The following is an 18,060-nucleotide window of genomic DNA, read 5'->3' as shown; positions in this document are numbered from 1 at the left end:
GTCATAATTGCATTAACAAATTAAATAACCATACCATGGGTGGTCACCTTACATAGGCTGATAGTTAGAGCTAAAAGCTCAAGTTTACTCAAATAAATACCATGCACATTTCCATTTGGTCATGTAAGAACAAAAAAATTGGGACGATGTAAAGTTAATTAAAAAGAAAAATCAATCAGATATGGCAAAACTGAACACGTCTTAATTAGTTTGCGAATTTCAACTAAAAATAATCAGTAACATACAGTACTACTTTCCTGAAAATGCATTAAATTACAACTGGAAATATACCTGGAAAGTTGTAGAAGATTAGCTAATTAGTATGCATAAATTTTAGCCAAGCACATGCAAAGCAAATGCTGCATCTATAGACAGTTGTAGCAGATAAAAATACACTAATAATAATGCAAATTGGCTAATTAGTATGCATGAATTTCAGCCAGGCACATGCAAAGCAAATGCTGCATCTATACTCAGTTGTAGCAGATAAAAATACACTAATAATAATGCAAATTGGCTAATTAGTATGCATGAATTTCAGCCAGGCACAAGCAAAGCAAATGCTGCATCTATAGACAGTTGTAGCAGATAAAAATACACTAATAATAATGCAAATTGGCTAATTAGTATGCATGAATTTCAGCCAGGCACATGCAAAGCAAATGCTGCATCTATAGACAGTTGTAGCAAATAAAAATACACTAATAATAATGCAAATTGGCTAATTAGTATGCATGAATTTCAGCCAGGCACATGCAAAGCAAATGCTGCATCTATAGACAGTTGTAGCAGATAAAAATACACTAATAATAATGCAAATTATGCTAATTAGTATGCATGAATTTCAGCCACGTAAATATGAAACATCTATCAATTTCCAGAACAGTCTTTTAAACAATTGACAAATGAATTCTAGTGAGAGCTCATTGTTGATATGCAGTATTTACAAACTAGATTGTACATTGCATAGAATGCCAAGCACTGTGGATCATCATGGGGTCAAAAAAACCTTGGACACAATGTTAAATCGCAGATTCAAAATTTAATGACATCATTTTCACTGTTTTGTTACCATGACTACAGATGAAGGAACCAATCCTGTAAAGAAAAAACAACATAATATTTATCAGGTGAGATGTGTAAAACACCATACGGGGTAAGCTATTGACCAAAGGGGAGATCCATAACTATTAGTTACAGTAGAGATCACATATATATTAACCAAGGTGGATAACGGCTATTATTATACATCTGTCACCGTAACGCCATATTGAAGTTACAGTGTGCCGTAATTTTGTGGTACTTACATCCTACCATATTAGGAAACGCAAATTCCAAATATAGATTGATTACAAGCGATTGTATAGATTGTAAGCGTTCTCTTATGATAAAAACCAGACCCCACACTCGCATCGAATTTGAATAGTGTTTCCATAATTACCTAGTTCTTTGAGGGGTGTTTCCATATCATCTTCTTTGAAAATTTTGCGTGGGAATGTTGTCATTAATGAAAATGGCCCCACATCGCCATCGCCACGATTCAGTTGTACATAAAGACGAACCGCAGAAAGTGGTTCACTGGCTCCAAACGTCTGAGTAATTGCTGAACCATTCGGAAGGCGAATCTAAAAATGCAAACAAGACAATGGACAACATCATTAATAAATCAAAATAAGTTTATTGTAGCTGAATTCACATTTTCACATGTTACTACTAATATATGCAATGCATCATGGGAGTGAACCTCCCATTGTATGAATTGTAATATCACACTAGAATTAATATTAGAATTCATAATGTTATGAAGAAAGAATTCCACCATAGAAACCAGTGCATTTTTTTTGTAACTCGATGTTCAATTAACACAAACTTACGGGCAACATGCATTTTTGTTTTTGTTGAACATCCTCATTTAGTAACTTGACCTTTAATTAAAAGTTAACCGATTAGTTGATCAATTAGTCGTTTTGTTTAACTCAAACAATTTAGTATTTCCTATCACACAATATGACACTGTGGGGCGTTCATTACAGTATATTGATAGTATGTGATCTTCAATTCTGTCTGAACCCTCCTTAAGCATTGGCAAAAATGTTTTTTCCCAGATTGAAAAATTTCAAAAGAGGGCACACTTATCAATTCAGAAACAAAAATAAAATCAGCCTACTATACCAACCTGTAACCTTGCTTCATTATATTCTTTCTTTGGTGGGGATTCTACTGGGGCGGCTGGAGATAATGTAGTAGCAGTCTGTTGAGGAGACACTGCACCACTAGTTTTAGCAGCTCTCTCAGCTCGATCCTGAGCTATCTGTTCCTTTACTTTCTGTCTGTAATAAAATATGTCAAGACCATTATCATCCCATAAAAGTATTCACACTGGGAGAGTGCAAATTTATCATTTGAATTTGAATTGACTTGTGCATGTGATACATGATTTGAAATTATTTTAGTAATCAATGGTAGTAAAAGTACCGTAAGAAGCCGCATCCCTAATAGAAGTTGCACCCATTCGTTTTGAATAATTGAGAACCAAAAATTCATCATTTCTCATATGTGTAGGTGCTCCAATAGAAGCCGCATCCTCTCTGTTACATTGTACCAATTTAAAAGAAGCCACGGTTTCTAATACAGATTTTACAGTATTGTTGCTATGGTAATATGACAGTAGCAACTGACTGAGATCATAACATCACTAAGCTATGCAGTACTGATCAACATTGGTTCATTATTTTTGAAACACAACTATAACACAGTATAGGTGCAGAATATCCGCTCATCACTCACCTCGCAAGCTTTTCTTCCATTTTTTCTTTCTTCTTCTGCTGTGCAATTTTTATCATTTCTTCTCTTTCATATCTGTACAGATTCAAAACACAGAGACAACACTGAGTACATGCATTCAAGTGAAGTCTGTGAAATAAATACTAAAGACATCAAACATAAATATGAAATACTATGTCATTGATTTTAAAGTTAAGGGGTATGCTGCTTGTGATGTGAAATGTGATGAAGAACCTAGTGATTAAAGTCATGTGAATTGCAACATTATCACAAAATCATGACACAAACATTTCAAACATAAAAATTCTGTGAAAGATATGGTTAGGGGTGATCTCATATTCAAACACCTGGGTCAAACCTGGGTTAACCTGGGTAAACCCAGTCTGCCCTATTCAGACCTACTAGACCCACAATATGCAAATTAGTAGTAGGTTTGAACCTAACCTCTGGATTAACTGCCCATTAACGCCCACTGAAAACAAACAACAGAGAACAAAGAAGACAGACCTAGGGAAACCTAGGTTTTTCTTACAATACTGTTTCAGCCTGGTTTCAGTAGGAAAAAAAAATAAGATGTATACTATGGAGCTCCATGTTCATACTGAGTGTTATATTTTGAAGTGTTAAGAATTACAACAGCGATTTTTTTTTTCTTAGCAAGTCTTGTACATGTATTAAAATGCTAATAAAAACAAACTTGCATTTGTTTCACAAATCTATTTACATCATGTCATTTATAAGTGTGATGAAAATTATATTCATTTATTTCTGTGATTGGTAATAATAATCAGTTTCCCACAACTTACATTTTGGTACAAGTCAATACAATTATTATTGTTATTCAATTTATCTTGAATTAATTACAGACGTGATGGTTTGTTATATTTTGTCAGTACGGTCAGTTTTGTGTCCATGTCAGTTCATAAATTCATAGAACACATTTTTTGGTTAAGTTTGTAAAGTCTGTGAGACTGCGAGTTATCAAAATATGATGAAAGTATTAAATCGATAATGGCAACATTGTTTTCTACAAAGGCATCTGAAAACCACAGTTCCTCTATCACTGTGTCAAAACTAAAGTCGGAGCTAATGCTACCACTCCGGTGCTACGACCACCGTAACAGCTGACGGCATTGCGGGGAAATTACGGGTATTTACTGCTGCCGATATCTTACTTTTCTGTGACAAAATGCACACATTTCGAACCCCGGGCTAATTAAAAATAAACGACTATTTTAGACAAGCAGCCTGTCGGCTGAGATAGCTCCGCTGTTAGCAATGCACATTTCAATTAAAGAACAGAAGACATCATTAGAAAATGAACAATATGTATAGTATCGGACTTGCAGTTTTTAACAAGAAGTCGAAAATATCACTTTCTACCAAAAATGACAAAAATATTCACCAAAATTAGAGAATTGAAGATATCATCACGAAATGAACAAATCTGAGAAAGGTCTACATGTAGTATCTATATATGTAATATCAAAGCAAATGAACTTTTGGTTTTTAACAAGAAGTCGAAAATATCACTTTTTACCAAAAATTACAAAAATATTCACCAAAATTAGAGAATTGAAGATATCATCACAAAATGAACAAATCTGAGAGAGGTCCACATGTAGTACCTATATATATAATATCAAAGCAATCGGACTTACAGTTTTTAACAAGAAGTCGAAAATATCACTTTTTACCAAAAATGACAAAAATACTCACCAAAATTAGAGAATTGAAGATATCATCACGAAATGAACAAATCTGAGAAAGGTCCACATGTAGTACCTATATATATAATATCAAAGCAATCGGACTTACAGTTTTTAACAAGAAGTCGAAAATATCACTTTTTACCAAAAATGACAAAAAAATTCACCAAAATTAGAGAATTAAAGATATCATTAAAAAATGAACAAATCTGAGAGAGGTCCACATGTAGTACCTATATATGTAGTATCAAAGCAATTGCACTTGCGGTTTTTAACAAGAAGTCGAAAATATCACTTTTTACCAAAAATTACAAAAATATTCACCAAAATTAGAGAATTGAAGATATCAACATGAAATGAACAAACCTAAGAGAGGTCTACCCAAGGTACATATACACCAAGTATCAAAGCATTCAGGCTTGTAGTTTTCAAGAAGAAGTCGAAAAAGTAAAACATTGACACGGACGACGGACGACGACGACGGACGACGACGACGGACGCCGACGGACAATCACTCATATGATAAGCTCCGCTCGACAAAGTCGACAGCGGAGCTAAAAATACATCGAAACACAGTGCCTTGAGGGACTGTGGGCGAAGTAGGCAGCGAGGTGTTGTTTTAAACACCGCAGAAATTCATGCACTCAACGCAGGCATCTTGGGTACCTCAATCAGAATTTCCACTTGTCACCCAGCATGCATCGATTGCAATGTCGCAACGTGCATTGTGTCGCCTTGGGCGACGGTCTTAGGTACAAGACACTCTATAAATAAGGTATTTTCAGAGGTCAGGGTTCGTTTTTATAAGCAGTCTTGTCTGCAGATGAATAGCCGTAAATAATCAGCGCGAGTCCATTTAATTTAATTTTCTGTTTTGATACTTCGTGTCACTGGCAATTGAATAAGAAAAACTGCAAATAACCGATGTGCAGCAAATCGAAATAAATTTTCATGGCGTACGCTGCATTTTTTTCCCCCAGATTTTGCGATGCCGCACTCCTGAAAGAACTGTTTGAAAATTGAACGCGCAACAGTAGCAAAGGCTTGAACACAGTAGCGTAAGTCTCAAGTGCAACTTTGTATCAACAAATGTTCGTCTTTTGATACTTATTAGCTGTCAGAGACACATATCAATTGTCCAGCCCAATGAAAAGTCTGATTCACGTCCTCTGCTCAATTTGCGACTCGAGCATAACAGTTTATCAAAACAAAACAATTTATTCGGCACGCTGTTCACCGATATATAAAAGAGTGTTTTTTTAGGCAAAGCACACAGTAAAATGACTACTGTACACCAATAAATCGACACATTTTAGAGACAACTATCTAGTCTTCAAAAAGCAATGTAAACTCTGCCAATCCTAAAAATAAACAACAGCTAGAATGAGGTGTGAATGAGATCGGTTCGAACCGCAGATTTTATGCAAATTCGTGCGGTCGTCCTGAACTGCACTGTCTATTGTTTAAACTTCCAAACCGCAAAACTGGGTTTTGTTCGGGCGATTTAGGGTGGTTTGGGTTTTTGTCGGTTTGACCCGCATGTTTGAATATGAGATCACCCCTTAGTGTTCGTCCCAGGCTGTTTATCTAGTTTCATTATGTATTGTACATGTATTACATATTTGACCCCTGTGAATTTCTGGCCAATTTTCTAACTCGCTTTATTTTCCACAGTCAAACTGTCACACGGTTACCATCGCATTCTGTGATGCTATTGGTCAATTCAACATGCATGTAGGACTTGCACAGAAAAAGATCTTCACTATATATCGCCATGGTTAGGAAAGTTGCATCCCTTTATCTTATAAATCCTTGGTTACATCAAATATACCAGTATGCACAAAATGAGGGACTTACTTATCTTTCATTGAACTGATTGATTTGCCTTGTTCTCTACGTTTTTTTTCTTTCTCTACCATCTCCTTTCTTTGTTGTTCTGCTTTTTCAGCTCTTCTTTGTTTCATTAATTCTTCAACTCTGCATCAATAAAGAAATATGGAGTAAATAATTTTTAAGTCCACGAAAAACTGTGAGAAAAAGCCAATTGATACGTGTATAACCTGCCCATTCACAATAATGCAATCAACAATAATGATCAGTGGTTATCTGTCAACCAGGGGGGCAAGATCCCTGAAAAGATGTCATAATAAAAAAAATATACCACTAATGGAATTTATGGTTTATAAACTTATATTGCAGATTACTTTTCATAAAGCATATATGGTATTTGATATACCTTATTTTCTGTGCTCTTTTTTCCTCTTCTGTCAAAGGTTTAATTTCTTCCGTTGATTCAGAAAAGTTCTGATGCCCGGTCCTTGCAGCATGAGCCTGGTAGAGAAAACCGTATCAAGCGTCAATTAAAATATAACCTTTGACCTCAACATGTTGAGCAATGTTGTCAGAGAATAATAGTACAGTGGATGCATGCATTAAAAATGTAATATTATTACCTGAACATCAAGCTCAGCTTTTAAAAGTTTTCCACAACTGTAAAAAATCAGGAAATTACATTAACTTCTTGATGTTACATAAAAATATGAATTTAACATGAATGAAGAGGTATAAATGCAAAAGGATGTTTTATTTGAATGACTACGTACTCTTCACATTTCAATGATTTAGGTTGACTTATTGTACTACCATCTTCAGTCGCTTGTGCTTCTTCCGAAGCTTCCTCTGAAAAATAAACAATAATATTTACATAAGTCACCTGACCAAGTCACATGATATTTATGCTAAGAGAAATTGCCATTACCCCTGGTATTAACAAAATAAATAAAAACAATAAAAAAAGTCAATGATGCGATTTTAATTAAGTTTATTGGTAATCTCATTCAGAACTACATACATACTAGGTTTTATTGTCCTATTATATTGTCACATATAATTGTCAACATTTTTTTTTCAGTTTTCTAGCAATTCAGCAAGAGCTGCTCAATTACAAGTACAAGCTTCATTTTGTATATCGGTTTCTCCAATTGGATTACTATCTGTTTCCTCGGCATGTAAATGCATCTATTCTACCAGTGTTCAGTGAACATTAAAACATCGGCTAATCAAGGGACCATTGCAACAGATGTATTTAGTAAATGAGAGTGACCTTTGACATATCAGTATCCAGAATTATTTTGAATAATAACTTGATAGAGCATTTATTCAGAGAGGATAATTTGTTAAAGGATAGATAAATTTAATACTCATTGGTGTACCAAAGTACACACATTGAAAGTTGCTGAAAAAAATTACTTCAAAATTTGGCCAAACTGTTGACAAAGAAATAGTTTGAAAATTAAGCAGGAAAAACATTTTCTTTTCTAATGCATATAACTTGTTGTACCAATGAGAATTAAATCGACACTATCGATTAATTTAGTTTTTTTTTTTTCAAATACTAGTATCTTAAAATGTTTCATCAAGCTGAATAAATTAAATGTGTCAATATTCAACAAAAATACCCTACCTGTTGAGGGCGCTGTTGCTACATCTCCAAGTGTATGACCTTTAGGTGCCTGGTATGGTTCATCAATGTCAGGATCTTCGTTGTGGGCGAAAAGCCTAAAAAACAGAATCACAAGAAATCAACCAAATATCATGTTGACAACAAAATTAGGCAGAGGTTTTTTAACCCGCCTATTCAATCAGTTCATACCCACCATAGACTGGTCAGTCAAAATGACTGTTTTGAACAGTAGGCATTAATCTGCCAATGACGGAAAGCGAAATCTAGGTCTGGAAAACCTCATGATCACATAGATTTTTTTCCACGTCATGCAAAACGTGATCGAGGCAAAGAAGGCTAAAACGGTAACAGAGTTCGGTATGCCCAAGAACGCTATACCCAAACCCAAATTCTGGGGTAACTAGCCTTCCAAAAAAAGCCAAAACAGTTCTGCATGAAGGCATAGGCCAAAAGCATGACCTGGAAACTTCAAAGAAGCGCTGACAGGAGAGATCTCTCTGCAAAAAAAAAACATGCTGCCGAGACTGCTCTATCGCCTATGCACAGGGATCCCTGTCGTCATCCTGGCTGGATCAATAACCAAAGTCTGACCTGCTATGACAGGACCCACCATAAAAAGACCCTCCTCAATGGATTGAGTATCTCATAGGTAGTAGTTGATAAAGATGTTTTGCGTTCTCCAGAAGCCTACCCTTAGAACATGCACAAGGGGGCACCTGATGCAAGAGCCAATGAGTTAGCGATTGCACAGACCTCATGTGCTTGGTGTCTCTGTAGACTCTGTGTCAAGGATGCCAGACGGTCTTAAAACCTCAAACACGGTCGCAGTGATCAACCTGGAAATGGAAGTCGGGGAGGCTGGTCTGTCCTGCTTACCCTGGCTGTAACACATAAACATGTGCTTATCACCATGCCTTGACTCCCTAGTAAGGTTGTCGTAGTAACTCAGTGCTTGAACCAGGCAAAGAACCAACTCCTCTTGATCCTCAGGGTTGACAATGTTGGCCAGACGAGGAATTGATTCTTGGCAAGAAACCTGATTCGTGTCTTTGTGTTCGCACAGCTTGATTGTCCATAAAGGTGTTGCACCCATCCGAGAAGGACAAGGCCCCTAGCACAGAACAACGCCTACCCAAGGCGAGAGCTAGTAGGTGCTTAGAGCGTACAACACAACCGAAAAGTCCCAATTGGGCGGTTCCTTCATTCGGGATCTAGGCCTCTGATTATGGAAAGCAGTAAACAGTCTCCTAATAATAGAAAGGCTAGCCTCGTCCCCAAAGAATTCTCAATGGTGGGTGACAAGGCTGACCTATAGCCAACGATCGCTTCATAGGACAAGCCCAGCCTGTCAAACAGATTGATGAAAAAATCAGTTACCCGGCCACAGAGGGATGGCATGGATCAATCTCCTTTCCACTACACCAATCAACGTACGCTTGCCACTTTGAGTCGTAGGCTGCCCAGAAACACCAAACTCTTTGAGTCGTAGGCTGCGTCGGTGGAATCCCCATTTGCCCTGGCCAGGATGTTGGCAGCCTGCTCATTGGTAGTGCGTCGTCCGGTTGGGACAGCTGATCCTGTAAGTCCGGTAGCACTACTGGTGTTTTGACTAACATTTCCAACAGTAGTGGAAACCAGGCCTTAGTTGGCCAGTTGGACACCACCAGCATCAAAATGCAGGTGTGCTCCTGTCGAAGTTTCTCCAGTACCCGGTGAATTAGTGGGAAGGGAGGAAGGGTGTACACGCCCATGTGGGTCCACGGGATCAATAAAGCATCCACGGCCCAAGCGCTTTGAGTTGGGATATCTGCCACTCCGCATTCTGAAGACTGAGTCACCGCGAAAAGGCATCCGCTTGACTGTTTCTCACCCAAGGAAGGTGGTGTGCGGTTAGCTCCACATTGAATCTAGGCACCAAAAGAGAATTTGCTCTGCTAGGATTGACAGCGATGGGGATCTGCCCCCCCCCCATCCTTGTTGATATAGGAGACCATGGCCGTGTTGTCAGTGTGAAGCAAGACTCTATGGACTTGAACTATGGGTAGAAAGTGTATCAGTGCTAAGTGCACTGCTTTCAGTTAGAGTCAATTGATATGGCGGTCCTGAACACAATGCAGGAGCCATATTCCTTGGGCTTGTTCGTCCAATAGGTGAGTTGCTCCCCAACTAGTGAGGGAGGCATCTGTTACCATAGCTGTGGCGAGTGGGTCCAGGGGGACCCCAAGCCTGAGGTGGGCAATAGCCGTCCACCAGGGCAAGGCATCCCTCGCTTGGTCCAAGAGAGTTACTTGCATCTCCAGTTCCTGTAAGTGTGCTGTACCAGGTGGCTGCGTAAAACGGCTTGGAGAACTACCCTGCAAACCGAGGTCATCATTACGATGATACGCATCAGTTCTCTGAGGGACACAGAGGGAACGCTGACTAGGTGTTCTTTGTACAAGGCAACGAGCCTGCAATGGCCATACCACGCCTGCCTCTGTGTCGAACTCCATGCCCAAAAACGCCAACCACTGTGTTGGTTGGGGATGGGACTTCTCTTGATTTATCTAGGAAGCCCAACTGGTGTAGTAAATCCTGTGTTAGCCTTACTTGTTTGGCTTGTTTGGGTTGTGGAGCAGTCAGTCGTCTAGGTATGGGTTGATGTGTACCGATGCCTGGTGCAGCAGCAGAACCACCTGTTTCAACACTCAGGTGAACACGTATGGGGCTGTGCATAACCATCCTGAATTGGAATACTTGTCCCAGATGGGCGAATCGGTATGTGCAGGTGGGCATCATTTAAGTCTAGCGAGGCTAACCAGTTGAAACGGTGCACATGTGAAACCGATCGAGAAGCACATACTGATTTAGTCCAGAACTGGACGCCAGCCACCTGTAGCCTTTGGGACTAGAACACTTTTGAGGAGAAGCCCAGACTTATCGCTGGATCCTCTATCTTGTGTATGGCGCCCTGCAAGCAAACTGTCCACCTCCTGTTGGATTGCTTCCACATTGCGGGGATTCCCTGGCAGTGCTCCTAATGCTCCCAACTGACAGGGGGGGTGGAGACTGCAGCGGTATTTTATAACCGTGTAACACCACCTGGAGAGTCCAGGGATCGGTTAACCACTGCCTCCAAGCCGAATGCACTGGTGCAATCTGTCTGTGACAGGGATATGTGGCCATGGGTTCGGCGGTTGTTTATTGGGGTGATCTCTCCTCCGCTGAAGTGAGTCCCCACAAAGCTGGTAGCAGTCAAAAAGTTCAGACTATGTCTCTCGTATGCCTGGTCGCACACTATATGGGGCTTTCCCATGGTCTAGGTTTCTACTATTTTGAAAGACTTTGAATTTGGTTTATATGCAGAATTTTTTGGATACATTTTCAGCAAAATCATTACCTACCGGTATTGTATATTGAACACTTACCAGTCCATAGCTACTTGAACTCCATTGTGATTTGTGACAGCCAAAGCTTTCTCCCTAAAACATTAAACATTGTAGTTTAAGTCAACAAATCACTGTCAATGACATAATACAACATTTTATCCAACAGCTTGAGCCTTCTCAGCCCATCAGAAATGATCACATGAGTTTGTTCAGCTCCAATAAATCCTTGGGGTTGAACTCCAATAGACATAGCCCCAGCATAGCCCCAGCCATTTAAACAAGACCCCCTCCCCAGGGCATCCATCTCATCTCTAAACAACCTGGTCAAACTTTGAACCATGTTTGTTCCCAACCATATAAACGCACAGAAGAAAATCTGTGACCTTCTACCTAAATAGGTCTCACTAAAATAAGTTAAAGCTTTGTGATCACATTTTCGTCATTGATTCAGGATTTATTGCTTTGTGAATTACCCTAACCCAATGTCATCTGCATATTATGCAAATAGATTAATTTCTCAATGGCTTAGTCTATTTATTCCACCAATATCAAGTTACATTGGCATCATTGGTTAGAAGTCTAATCTGTGCTATTTTGTGTTATTTTGCATTCTTGCTATTTTCAGAAACTGTTTTTAATTTCATAATATTTTTAATAAGCCTCCACACCCCTAACCTGAACCTTAACGCATCAGTCCCTCTTAATTTAATTGCCCCTCCAAAATAACTATACATGTCCTCAAAAATGGGCATATACAATTACACTTGGGGAGAGGCACTGAAGAGACAGGGTTAGGATTAAGGGGGTAAGGCTAATTGAAGAATCAAGAATCAAGAATCAACGAATCAAGAATCAACGAATCAGCGAGTCATGAATTGTGCAATAACTATTTTTAATGGCTATTTTATTTGCAAGAAATAGCGTTTTTTTGTTTTTCAAAAATTAAGAATCAGAATATCCAAGACGTGTCATTCATGCATGCTAGCCTCAGCTCTCACACTTAATGATTTACGTTGGTTTAATTCGAATTTAAAACTGTCAATTACAAAATGTTTTCCTTCACGGAATGCTCATAGTAGAGTAAGGCGTTGTGTCGTCACAGGAAGCGCTGTCCCAGCACAGACGCCGACCTGCAGCGTCAATGAGAGCAAGGGCACCGATCTGATGCATATCGCGCAAGGTGTGCCGGAAGTTTGTTCGAAATTTCGAACGTTTCGTAGTCAGTCGTCAGTTGGCACGTATTTCACAGAAATATTAAATCGTGCCATGGGCCTGTTTACTAAATAATGATAACTGAAACTCAGAAAACTGGGCCCAAATTGCGCAAATTTGCAATAAGTTTACGCTACTAGTGTCTGATTCGGAAGGCGTTCCATGCGTGATTGTATCGCGTTAAAGGATGTTCTATTTTCGAACTAGTTGAAACCAGAAATTACGCAAGTATTTTCGAACTTCAAAAACAATTTGATTATCGTTATTACCAAACGCTTCAGCGTGGTATTAAGAGTTTGTTTTCAGGGGTGGGTGATACCAAGGTGGGAAATGGATGCACATAAAGGGTTAATTCCTTGAATTGCAATATAGAGGGTTCAGGCCGAAATACAATATATAGTGTTTTCATGTTTCGTCTGATATTTCTGTGGTATTCTGCTGCTGTAAGTAATGCACGATTTGTTCCGAAATTCAGTATTTTGTGTGCATTCCAGGGTTATTCGTTTTTTGCTGAAAACACCCCTATTTTTTAATGGCAGAGTCGAATAGTCTCACTCCCACTGGGAAATCTGCATTGTTGCTTGAATGACCGGCGAAAGAGTATGCAACAGCCAATTTTAACAGCCTGTCACATGATTTTAGTCTGAATGTCAACAAGAAAAGAGGCTAGTCCATTATACGCAGGAGTAATTGGGAGTAGAATATGTGAGGGATAGTATTAACAGAGATGTGTATACTGGAAAGTAATAACTATCATACTTTTGCACTCTGAGCATTCCTGTTTTAGTATATTGGTTTGAAAATGTTGAACTTGCATGATTTGCAATGTGTTTTTTTTACTGAAACTCCCCTATTGATCGAATTCCGGGTTTGAACGAGAACGACATACCACGTGATTCATTTGAATACAATGCTGAGGGCATGCATGCCGTGCTACTGTGGTACTCCACTGACGGTATGACTTACTAGTACTGCATGCTACAACTTCGCTTCTGATGTTGCTTGCTAGCCTTGGATTGAATGAATCTTGATTACCGGTTAAAATGTTGCTCATTTGGCGTTGGTAATCTTTATTTGGAACTGGGTAACGCCGCAACGTCGCCAGCAGAAACCTCCTGGTACTTCGTACTATGATAAAACTCAGTCAACATACACCAAGTTCTGTCAATCGTAGTATTCCATGTGATGTACACTTAATATGCAAAAAATGTTGCTAAACTGGATAAAAATAGCAGACGAACATTTATTTACAAAATAAAAATGCTTCGGTTGCCAATGAAAACAAGCCGGTAAAAAACAAGCAATATGTTTTCGGCTGTTACCATGGTAGGACATGAACGTGAAGCTAACGTCGGTTTATAACTAAAACCAGGCACCTTATACGAGGTTCGCAAAATAACATTCAGTCTTTAGAAGTCACTTTATTTTATTGCTAGGACGTATTCAGCCGTTAAATGTATTATTTCCAACCGTTTTGCGATAGTATTTTCTAGATTGGAGGCAGCATTTAGATTTTATTCAAAGTTCAATTGGGATTACGTTGACAGTGTAACAATGTCGGCGCCAGTGATCTCTTACCAGTGCGCAACGTAGACAGAATAAAAGGCATGATCATTTGGCCACTGCTATTACAAGACTGGTAGGAGGTAATAAATTTGGGGCGAAAGTATTCAAAAAACAGATTTTGGCTGTTGCCATGGTAGCGGTGGGTCAGGATTGTTTTTCCAATTAGTGATGGTACGATCTGCCTATCAAGTTTGAACAAAATCAGCCAAGCCAAAAAAAATTACAGAAGAGTTAAAAAGCCATTCCTGGTGAACAGTTACTCTAACTTTGGGGTCAAATTTCTCATTAATGAAAAAAGATATAAAAAATTCAAATAGTAACTTTGTACCCACACTCAAACCGAGTACAATGAGCTATGTCTGAGGTGTTGTATCACGGGGAATTGGACAAACTTATGTATTTTAATAAATTATTGAATAATAAAATGTTATATAACTTTTCTTTTACCCCCCCCCCCCTCCCCTTCCTGGTATCTAAATCAAGTAATCACTATTTTTATTTTGTAAACACATTTCCGTCTGCTGTTTTTGTCAGGTTCAAATCGTTCACCAATCGTTCATTTTTGGCATGTTAGATGTACATCACATAGAATACTAGGATTGGGAGAACTTAATGTATGTTGACCACCTGGAAACTGAGTTTTATCAATCTTTAAGGGCTCTCTGAACATCCACCCGCAGCCTGGACCCGCAGTAAAATCAGCCTTTTCACTTTGGCGCGTAGATGTTTTGACTTGACAAGTTGTTTGAAAGCTAGCAAAAAGATTGTGCGACGCGCATCGTCGGCGGCGTCTTTTTTATGACGTTTTGAACACTTAGTCAATTTGAGCAGTATTTATTCGGACAATGACTCAAGTTTAGACGTCTGATTATTTTATTTTCACACGTACAGTGACACGCGTTCTACACTGACACGCGTTGCTAGGTCGCAGCACTGTCTTGGAGCATATTAATGGGCAATTGGGTTCCCCGACCTAAATTTCTATCCCGATTTGTTGCACGTTTTTTCGAATATGAAATAATCAAATATGGGACATATGTAATAATAACAGAACCCCATACCCTCCCAGTGGCCTCGCTCGTGAAAGTACGGCAGCAGGATACACCGCATCACTCGTGAAAATAACTTCCATACGCAATGAAAGCCACGGGGAGGGTATGGGGTTCTGTCATAATACTTCATTATCACTGAAAACATTTTCCCCCTGAAATAAATTCCAGTGAAAATGCCATTTCCCTCACACTCTATTGAGACACAGCACAGTGAAAATTGGATTCACATGTAATGCTTGAAAACATGTCAGCAAAAATTAATTAAGTGAAATTTTACGTGACTTCATAAGAGTTGGAAATGAACAAATTACACCCGACCCTACCACTCCATACACAATGTAAACTACACCCCAAAACACCCTTTCGCCCATGGGTACTATCGTGTTTCACCAGTGTATTCTATTTGACTTCAGGAGAAATTGAAATAAACAAATTAATTATAATTTCAGCCTCTAGTTGAGCACTGATTAAATCATAAACTACCTCGTCTTTATGTCAACTTTAAGTTATTCATTGCCTACATCAGTGACTTCAAAATATATGTTTCAATCCTAAGAATTTAACTCGCTGTTAATTGCATGGGAGTGCCAGTCTTTCATGAATTTCTATTGTCATGTCAATTTCTTGCGATTACTGGGAACATGAAGCTGTAACTAAATCCTGGTATAAGCACCGGTTAGGCAGGCTTGAACTATGCATGTGAAGCCACCTGAGAGGTATATTCAATCCAATAGATTTCTCATTGTTTGGTAACTATTTGCTGCAAATGCAGCAAAAATCAATATAAAAATATTACCCACACAGCATTCTACAGGTTACTTGTTATGTGTTAGTTTCTGTTGTTTCGAAGATTGGATTATTAATGATATTAATATTTCGCTCACTGAACAATATTTCACTAAAATACGTGATTAAAAAGCAACTTAAATTGGAAAAAATATTATCAAGTTCCGTGTATAAACACTAGTGTAAAGAGGCGGCGGAGCGCCCTTTTAGCCCAAATCGGCTAGTAAGGCGTCATATGACACAGGTTTGTGCTGGTACAGCGCTTCCTCTGGCGACACAACAAGAGCAAGGGCGGTAGACAAAAGTGTTGGTTTAGTGATACATTCTGCTTTGGAAGATTCAAGAAATAATAATCGTAGTAAATATACACACAAACTAGATACTTTGCCATTATATCTATATTTAATTTCTTCACTGATTTGACACATACTGGATATTCTCGGGCGGACATCCATTTTCAACGCATGGCAACCATCACGGTGAAAACAAAGGTCGAAAACTCTCGGTACTTCAGGATGGTTGTTGAGACTCCCCTGAACAGTGTAACAAAATTACCCCTGCATGTGTATCGCATTTGATTGTTCGGGATTACTTCAAAGTTGAGTTCCTGTTCCTCAGAAGCACGCGCAGAGCCCTTAGAAATACTTGGTACAGTGGTCTTAGCAACGTGGAATGTCTTGTGATGTAGCTCCGCCCCCGAAAATATTTAGAAAGCGATAAGTGCGTACATGAGAGTTGTAAACAATATTTATCAGCGCCGTACAAGATCTGCCCGGGAGATTGAGACAGAGTATGACACAGCACATTCCATTTTCGGACACACCGTGTACCAGACTTCTTTTAAATAGTACGTAATTTTTATGTAATGGTTATGAAAAATCTTTATAAATAGTTAAAATACAGAAATAAACCACATTTTTCATGAACATATTGAACATTTTGCTTGACCGAGCCAAATACAACACGTATAAAGAACGTATAGTGTCCAGCCATTGGTTGACCACATTTGTACATGTTGTAATTGGCTCTTCCGTTTCACCTCTCCGGAATGTTCTACTTTCGCTGTCTAATCACAGGTTTTTCAAAAAACGTCGAAAAAACACAAGAATTAGTAGAAATGTTCCTGTTTTGGGCAGATTATTGATAGAGAATAATGTCTTTATTACAAAAATGCTGAAAAACAGTTTTTGCCTTAGTTATTTTTTATCAGCGAAAAACTGCGAACTCGGCAAATTTGGTTGCAAAACTTCCCCCTGTCTATCACATCATGGAGGTAATTATCTTTTTTTACTTCCATGATCACATACACCCAGCGACACCGATGCCAGCATTCCGTGAAGGAAAATATTTTGTCATTGACAGTTTTAGATTTGAATTAAATCAACGTAAATCATTAAGTGTGAGAGCTGAGGCTAGCATGCATGAGTGACATTTCTTGGATATTCTAATTCTTAATTTTCGAAAAAACAACAAACGCTATTTCTTGCAAATACAATAGCAATTAATAATAGTCATTGCACAATTCGTGAATCGCTGATTCGTTGATTCTCGAATCTTGATTCGTTGATTCTTCATTTAGCCTTACCCGGATTAAGGTTATGGGAAGTCAAAGGAAATCCGATCGGATATTTTAATGGTAGTAATGCAACTGCAGTATACCTTAAATCAAAGGTATGTGTATATTGTGTGATAATATTGAGCGGAATCACTGACATCAACGTACAAGTTCAACTTAGCTGTCCAATGAATGGTTTTATTCAGAATATTTAAATAAATAAACACTTATCAGACACTGACTCGTCCGTTTTGATTTACTAAATAACAAGCCAGGATCTGTGATCAGCAACAGAGTTCTGAACTTGAAGTAGCAAGTCATCGATTTGGAATCGCGTTTACACACACAATGTTTCATACTTACGCCCTGTTTCTTGGAAATCCCATTTCCATGAGAGTGTCCACTTCAGTAGAAGACATACTTGAAACAAACAGCGAACCAAAATGACTTCAAAACATCAAAATTCTCCCCCAATACAGCACACACCGGTCGGTGTTAACTACGGTACATGTGTTAGGATAAGACCCTCTATCCTGGTGATATTTTTCCAGGCAGAAATAATTCA

General features: G+C 38.5%; 1 protein-coding gene across 1 annotated transcript; it reads right to left on the bottom strand.

Moving 5' to 3' along the window:
• Window positions 1–53: 53 nt before the first annotated feature.
• LOC100367036 (UBX domain-containing protein 1-like) lies at window positions 54–18,045 on the bottom strand. The gene is made up of 11 exons (XM_085493439.1): window positions 17,859–18,045; window positions 11,364–11,417; window positions 7,957–8,051; window positions 7,097–7,172; window positions 6,947–6,983; window positions 6,730–6,824; window positions 6,351–6,470; window positions 2,788–2,859; window positions 2,177–2,330; window positions 1,442–1,625; window positions 54–1,098 (listed from the first exon to the last, which is right to left on the bottom strand). Exons 1-11 carry the CDS (start codon window positions 17,912–17,914, stop codon window positions 1,058–1,060), a joined length of 984 nt encoding a protein of 327 aa, XP_085349565.1. The 5' UTR covers window positions 17,915–18,045; the 3' UTR covers window positions 54–1,057.
• Between the last annotated feature and the right edge of the window lie 15 nt (window positions 18,046–18,060).

This window comes from Saccoglossus kowalevskii, chromosome 2, assembly GCF_978046115.1.
Source record: "Saccoglossus kowalevskii chromosome 2, keSacKowa6.1, whole genome shotgun sequence".
NCBI lineage: Eukaryota > Metazoa > Hemichordata > Enteropneusta > Harrimaniidae > Saccoglossus > Saccoglossus kowalevskii.
This window is presented reverse-complemented; position numbering and strand designations above follow the sequence as displayed.